This window comes from Sylvia atricapilla, chromosome 16 (assembly GCF_009819655.1).
Source record: "Sylvia atricapilla isolate bSylAtr1 chromosome 16, bSylAtr1.pri, whole genome shotgun sequence".
NCBI classification, from domain to species: Eukaryota; Metazoa; Chordata; class Aves; order Passeriformes; family Sylviidae; genus Sylvia; species Sylvia atricapilla.
This window is the reverse complement of record NC_089155.1, coordinates 6253681-6261551: the sequence shown is the minus strand read 5'-3', so window position 1 is coordinate 6261551 and position 7871 is coordinate 6253681. Positions and strand designations below refer to the sequence as shown.

Below are 7871 nucleotides of genomic sequence, written 5' to 3'. Positions count from 1 at the left end.
AATGACATGTAAGCTGTGTGGAATGTGGTAATAAAATATAAATATTCTGAAAAGGAAACAAATGTAGTGAGTGAGAAAACAAAGACAAAATGGACTTGTGGCACCTCCAAAAGCAACAATTGAAAACATATTTACATGGACTGGGCTGAATTCTCTTGTATCTTCTGAGGAACATATTTGCAGCATGTGCAGATCACCCAGTAAGGCAGTGGGGTTTCAGTGTGCCATAAAAACCCAAACATTGCTCCAGTGAGGTTTATGAGGTTTATCCATCTCTTAATAAGATGGCAATGTGGGACTTGGCTGCTCGAGGAAGGGGGAGTCACCAGAGTCCCGGCATGAGTGGCCCATGACAGGCCTGGGGCAGAAGCTTTGGTGGTGCCCAGCGTGGGGAGCCGAGGTCACACCATGCCCTGCTGCAGGCTGCTGATCCCCTGCAGCTTACAGGCAAATCCCTTCTCCTTCCCCGCATCTGGGCAGCTGCAGTGGGTCTGCACGGGCTCCAGCAGAGGCCTTTGGCACGAACAAGAGCCAGTGACCGACCATCCTGCTGCTGATGGAGTCCCCACGGCGATGCTCCAGTGCTGGGGGTGACGCCGTGGCAGTGGTGCCAGAGATGATGTCCTGGAAGGGGGTTCCACGGTGGGAAAACCTCGGGGGAACCACGAGCTCCCACTTGTCACCTCGGGAAGACGCGCATCCCTTGCAGGACCTGGGGCAGCTGCAGGTCTCGCTCTGGCACCGGCAAAACCAGGGGAGCACAGTATCCTCCAGCACGGCGGAGGCAAGCAGAGGGCAGCAGGATTTACCGGGGGGAAGCACCGGGAAGGTTTGGAAGGAGCAGCGCCGGCAGCACAGCACCGCAGGCCGCGTTACAGCGAGGGCGGCAGAGCGCTGCGGCCGGGCGGCGCTTCGGCACTTCGGGGGTTTCCGTCACTCCAAACCGAGCCTCGCCGAGGATGGCCGGAGATTAACGAGCACTGCCGAACAGGCTCCCCGCGCATGCGCTGTGTGCGTCCCAGTGATGGCGGCGGCCCAGGCGGAGGCGGCCGGTCCGCGGCCGGTCATGGCGGGGCCCGCGGGGCCTGCGATGGGCGATGTGGGGCCCGTGGGCCCCGCCGTGGGCGAGCTGGAGGCCGCGGGCCCCGCCGTGGACGGTTCGGAAGGCGCGGCGGGCGCCGCCATGGTGGCGGAGGAGCCGCCGGCGCCGCCGCCGCTGCCGGGACTGCGGCTGGTGCAGCAGGGCGCCGAGGCGCACGTGTACCGCGGGCTCTTTCTCGGGCGGGCGGCGGTGGCCAAGCTCCGCGTCCCCAAGCGGTACCGGCACCCGGCGCTGGAGGAGCGGCTGAGCCGGCGGCGCATGGCCCAGGAGGCGCGGTCGCTGCTGCGGTGCCGGCGGGCAGGTGGGCACGGGGGCGGCCGGGCCGGGGTGCCTGGCTGGACAGACAGACAGACACACCCCGGGGCGGGGTGCGGGGCAGCCCCGGCAGGACACACCGACAGACACCCCAGGGTACTGGGAGCCCCATCACCCCGGCTCTTCGCTCAGAGCGGATCTCAGGCACTTGGCGCCTTCCTGCGCCATCCTGAAGGATGCGGGGGATTCCTCTGATCCCGGGGTGACAGGCTGTGCTCTGTCAGAGTGCCCCTAAAACTCATCTTGCTCTCGGTGTGTCCCAGAGCGTGTTTTATCGGGGAGGCTCGCCCCAGGAGGAGCTGGACTGTCAAAAGGTTTGAGCTGCCAAGTCGTTGTAAGACTGCAGGGCAGTGCAGATGCCTCGGGAGTGAGTGCTGGCCGGGCCATTCCAAGGGGTGGATCATCAGTGCTTGGGGGTGATCTCAAGTGGCATTTCTGCTTAAGGCTTTTATCAGTTGTAATTTTTGTTAAAATAAAGCTGGGAATCATGTAAATTAACTGCTGGCATTTGATTTGTTCTTTTAAACAGGAATTCCAGCTCCAGTGGTCTATTTTGTGGATTATGTCAGCAACTCCATCTTTCTTGAAGATATTGTAGACTCAATTACTGTTCAGGATCATATTTATTCTGTACAAAAGAGTGGAAATGATGCCAGTGGCCTCCATAAGTTAGCAGAGAAGATGGGTGAGCTGTTAGCAAGGATGCACGACGAGGATATTATCCATGGGGATCTCACGACTGCCAATCTCCTCCTGCGGCCACCCACGGAGAAGCTGGACTTGGTGCTGATAGACTTTGGACTCAGTTTCATTTCGGGTCTTCCAGAGGATAAAGGAGTTGATTTGTATGTTCTGGAAAAAGCCTTCATTAGCACTCATCCAGATACTGAATCGATGTTCCAAGTTCTGCTAAAGGCCTATGCAGCCACATCTAAAAAATCTGGTCCTGTGATCAAAAAGCTGGATGAGGTTCGGCTAAGGGGAAGGAAGAGGTCCATGATTGGGTAGAAGAAAGTGGTGTTTGGGTTGGAGAAATAGGAAGTTTTGCAAATAGGGTTATTTATATTTCTAGCTGGTTTTATTTCACAGATCACTATTTTGGTAACTGTGTCTTCAAATAAATAAACTTGGCAGCGTTTTAAGTGTCATAAAGTAACTGAAGTAATTGTGAGATTGGGGCACAGCCAGGAGAGAAACAATTAGAGGTCACTTCTGTCCTAAATGTTAAATGTTTCTAATACAAAGAAGTTTACAGTGTTATTCTACTCATCTTTGTTTGGTTAGAATCATTCAGAGCAATCTTTCTGGGCTATAGACCATAAATTTGTGGGAGGTTCTTACTTCAGAGACTACAAAACAGCATCTGCAAAAGGTAACTGAGAAAAACAAGTGTGCTCTTTTTCTCAGAAGACTTTACAGCAAAGAGTTTAAATCTGTTATAAATGACTCAACACATCCCGAAAATTTTCAGAACTGAATTCTGGAACATGGGCAATGCTGAAATACCACACTAAACATAAACCAGTTTTATTTTCTTCCAGTAGTAAATTCTGGCTTTTTTCACTCTCAGTCAATAGTACTGTCTTAAGGAAATATAAAAGTTGTTAATCCAGAATACTTTTCTACTGAAAAACTTCACTTTAAGCAAGAATTCTGCTGTAAATTTCCTTTTTTGGAGCTTTGTAAAGGGGGACTGCTGGTATTGCCATTGCCTGCCCAAGTTGGTAGAGGTAATGTTTTCTCTATATTACTTCATTTTTCTGTCTTACTGTATCTAATATTGTGAATGGAAGGTGTGCCAGAGGAAAATCTTGCACACCCCACAGTGAGTGGGTTAGAAGATTATGCAGCTTTGTGAACAGGTTGGGATGCGAGTTGGTTGAATGCGGAAGCATCGTTGTCTTCAGGTAATGACAGAAGGAAACAGTGAACTTCTTTCTGAGCAATTTGCTGTGCTGGGCAGTCTTTATCCATTGGGAAGATCCTCGGTTCTCTTGTGCTCTGAGACTGCTCGTGAAAGAGTGGGAGTGAAGTCCCTTGCCTCTGCACAGCCACGGACGTGTCCCGAACGGATCCTGCAGGCAGGGTGGGGAGGGCAGCTGTGAGGAGCTGCTCTCCCAGGCCGGGCAGGAGGGATGAAGGCTTTTCCCGGAGCAGCGCAGCCCCAAAAGCTGGGATAAGAACGGGAGCGGGGCGGCGCCGAGAACCACAAGGCGCCTCCGCCAGCGTTGCTGCACTCCGCGCGGTGGCGCCGGCGCAGCGCTGCCGCCCCCGGTTGAGCAGGTGGCCGGTTCGCGTCCCGCAAGTGTCCTAGCGCGGCGGGCTGCCCGTGCCCGCCGAGCATTCACCTCTTGCCACAGGAGCCGCCTGGGCGAGTGCCCGACCCCGGCGTGTGGGGCTCGGGTTCCACCGCCCAGCCACAGCTTTGGCTGCCGCGCCGGGCCCTCGCTGTCTGCAGGGCTTCGGCACTCCTCGTGGCTCGTGTGTTTTGTTTTCATTGCCTGTGTGCCCCGGGCGCTGCCCCCGCTGCTGCGCCTTCTCCTCGCTGCCCGGAGAGCGGCACGGGCACCGGGATCGGCGTGTCCTGCGGGCTGCTGGGAGCAGCTGGTGTGAGCCGAGTCCCCTCCCGAGGGGTCTGAGCCCCGAGTCCCGGCCCCGCGGAGGGCAGGAGGCAGCGGCCTGACCCCCCCCTTTGCCCGCCGGCCCCCATCTGTACAAACAGCGCTCTCACCGTCTCCCGGTGATGCCAGGATTGAGTTCTGTTTGCAAAGCCCTTTGAAGAAGTCTGTTTGCGGCGATCATGGTGTTTGTTAAAAGGCGGCTCTCCCCGCGGGACAGCGGGGCAGAAACAAAGCGGATCGGCGGGAGGGTTCCGCGGAGCCCGGGCCAGTCCTCCCGGGGAGCCGGGGCGTGCGACCGGCCTCCGGGCAGCGCTCCTCAACCCGCCTCTGCTGAAATCAGCTCTGCCACGCAGCTTCAAAACAAAGCAGCACATTACTGGTCATGAAGAGCAAAATGTTTTTGCTTTTTTCGCTGCGTGATAAACCCCTCCTTGTTATCTAAGTGTTACTTTCTGCACATCTGTGTTAGGGCTTGTTGATGTTTCCTCTTGGTCAGCCTGGTGTGTCATATGCATTGCTGTACAGAATGCTGAAATGTTGCTGCTTGAGGGTGGAAAAATCTCAGCAGGTGCATGTCCAGCAGAAAGGACACACTGGACCTTCACGGTGTCCACCCCACATCTTCTTGCAGCATCAGCTGTATCAGCCCATCAGGAGCTGGACTCAATAGTCCTTGGGGATCCCTTCCAGCTCACTCTGTGATTCTGGGATGAGTCGTGTGTGTCTGCAGCAGCAGCTCCTCGGATGAAAACCACTGGTTCCCTGACTGGTCACGGGGCAGGTGGAGGTTCCAGTTTTTGTTGGCTGGGAATAACTTGACATGCTGCTGTGTTAGCTTTCCATGCATCTCTGTGGTAATAACCAACACTGAATTACTATTATTATTGTTATTAAAATAATTTGCCATTGCATTAACACTCAGGCTTTATGTCCAGTGCATGCATATTCTTGTAAGGTAAATAGGACTCCTGTTTTCTTCCTTTCTTTTATTTTTTTTTCTTGAATAGTTTATCTGCTGCAAATCCAGCTTTGAGCCACCAATATTCTTCCAGAGTTTGGCCTGAAGTGATGATGTCCTGCCCTGTCCTACCCAAGAGCGGCTGTTCTCCCAGAGGCTGTGTTGTCCTTCAGTCCCTCCAAAACTTTCTTGCTGGCCTGTTGGGGGGACCCCGAGGTTGTGGGATGTGACAAGTGGTGGCTGGTGGTGCATGAAGCCACTGGGGGTCTCTCTGCCACCATCACTAGCACCAGGAAAATCAGTATGTTCAGGAAAACCTTCGAGCAGAATGTATTTACAGCTGTGTGCTGGATGTACTGTTGATCACTGTGGATCTTTCTACTGCTTGAATCTCTTTGCTTTTAAAAATGAATTGTTGTCTCAGGGCATCAGCTCCAGGCCTGCTGGGAACAGCTTCATTTCCAGAGGCTTCCCAGCACCTGCTTGATCTTGCTCTACACCTGGATTTCACTCAATGCCATGAATACAGGGAAGAGCAGATAAGATGCGAAAAGAGAAGTGAAAGGAAAGAGGGAAAGACAAATTAAATGGAAATAGAAGCCTTTTATCAGCAAAAAGTGCAGTGTAGTATTTCTGAGGGAATTGCTGATTATTGATGGAATTGTCTTTTCTGTTTATTTTTGTATCTGACATCATCAGTGATTTCTGTGATGGGAGTGGGGAGCTCTTGGCAGCCAGCCTGACTTTAGCTTGGCAATAAGACCAAGTTCTGTTTTGCCCACTGATGCCATGAGGGCAGAACTGAACTAAGGGGTTTTTTCGATATAAATGTGAGTTGGAGACCTAGAGGAGCACTAAGAGGGAAAAGGAACATGAGAAAAAAAAAAACCAAAACTTACAAGCAAGGAACAGGGATGGAGACACTGTTGAATAATCTGGGAATGCTGTTGCCATGATTTTTGGGCAGTGGCTGTTCTGTGATGGCAGTTACTGTGTGTACGTGTAAAAACTGTGCATACAAGATATAGGGTGTAGCTTTTTTCAGTGAACTTTTTTATAATCTAGGCCTTGATGTCTGCAGGAAATTGATATTTTCCAGTTTTCTGCAAGATGCAGAACACTGATAACCTTTTGCAACTCTCTTCTCCCATCACTGCTGATAGAAAACCAAGTTAGTGCAATAAAAGCATAAAAGCACATTTGTAACCCAGAGTTCACTCCTTGAGGGTCACTACCGATAAACAAAGCCCCTCCCTGGCCAAAGCACAAGCTGTGTCCCACAGTGGTCCCTTTGGGCACTTCACAGCACCTTTCTTTTCCCAATAAACTAAACTTACTTTCAGTAATGGCCGGGGAGTGGTCTGACCCCAGTGAAGGCTGTGGAGCCACAGGGAAGGCACAGGCAGGGCAGCTGCAGCTGGCATTGGAAATGGGGGTGACAGAGATGCCGTTTACAAAAGAACAAACTAATTAAACGTTAATTCCCAGCTGAAGTCCAGGAAGGCCGAGAGAACCAGCGTGTAGCCTCAGCCCCTGGGCTCGGCTGGGAAGCTCTGAAGGCTGAGCCAGATCAGCCCCGCTGAGCAGAGAGGGGCCGGGGGTTGGGGAAGGGGCTGTCCAGTGAGTCACGACTCGCAGGGGGACGTCCTGCCCATCCCCTCACCCTCCACACGGCCAGAAGTGTGTATCCTTGTAAGAGAGAGGACAAACTGTGCCCGTTGTTATTGTTTTTGAAGAGTTTTTTGAAAAAACTTTCAAGGTTGATTTTGAGAGAAGTTTTGTAGAGCTCCTTTGGTCCGGAATGTGGCACACACTCAAATACGGGCTTCCAGTCTCTGGCTGATGGGTATTTTGGGTAAGCTGAACCTGTTTTAAGCAGTTGCATTGTTTTAACTGGCCTGAATTTTGCTTTCAGGTCTCCAGTCATCCCTCTGCCCATCCTCTCCATCAAGCACCACTAACCCGAGTAACGAAACAGCTTCGGCTACCACACCCCGCTGTAGTGGCATTGAGGCAGCACAGCAATCTCCCACTCATTTACTTTGCCCATGATACCTTTGCATTCATGTCTTTGAGCAGCTAAGGAAGAGCAAGATAAAAATCCTCATTGATTTCTGTCGGTCAGCTCTGTGCTCTCTCCTGGGCCCCGAGGGAAGGTGCGTTTGCCAGCGGGGCTGGGCAGCCGCGGGGCCGGGCGCCAGGCGGATGCCGGATCCTCGCCTTGCCAGCGGCCCCCGGCAGTGCCCGGCGAAAGCTTTTGTGTCCCTTGTGCTGTTTGAAAAGAGCCGCAGTGGTGATGCCGCCACCCTTTAGCCCCTGCCCGGGATGGCTGCGGGCATTAACTGGTTTGTTACTGTTTGTGCAAAATCGGATATATGCTGTTAAAAGGAGAGGGAGGGGAAGGGAGGAGGTGGATCCAGATCTGGAGCAGAGTCCCTTCAGATGGGAGCACTGTACTCTCTCTATCGCTGATTATACCATCACACTCTAATTTCTTGTTCCCTGTGTGCCAGTGATCCACAGTTTGTATAAGAGGGAAGAGGCTTTCTTATATCTGTTTTTTAATCCAATGTGTTTGACTCCAACTTCCATGATCTAGGAAGTGGTATCAAGGAGGAGTAACTCTGCAGAGAGCTGCTTAAACGTGATACGGATTAATTAACTCTGCTGAATGTGAGTTTTATACACCTGTCATATATGGGTCAATTTGCCGAGGTTTTGAATATGTTTGAAAGCACTCAGAGGATGCTCGTGGAGTACTAAGGGTGTTGCTTTGCTTTTCCATTTTTCTCCCCACCTCTCGGCTTTGTTTAGCCTTCAGTTCCAAGAATCCAGGCGGTGCAAAAAGCAGCTCCCTTGGCTTTGATCTCTTGCT

At 52.3% G+C, this 7871-nt stretch overlaps 1 protein-coding gene across 1 annotated transcript; it reads left to right on the top strand.

Annotated features, from left to right (window-relative positions):
• The first annotated feature begins 1017 nt into the window (after positions 1-1017).
• TP53RK (TP53 regulating kinase) lies at positions 1018-2662 on the top strand. The gene is made up of 2 exons (XM_066330639.1): positions 1018-1403; positions 1947-2662. Exons 1-2 carry the CDS (start codon positions 1025-1027, stop codon positions 2423-2425), a joined length of 858 nt encoding a protein of 285 aa, XP_066186736.1. The 5' UTR covers positions 1018-1024; the 3' UTR covers positions 2426-2662.
• Positions 2663-7871: the final 5209 nt, after the last annotated feature.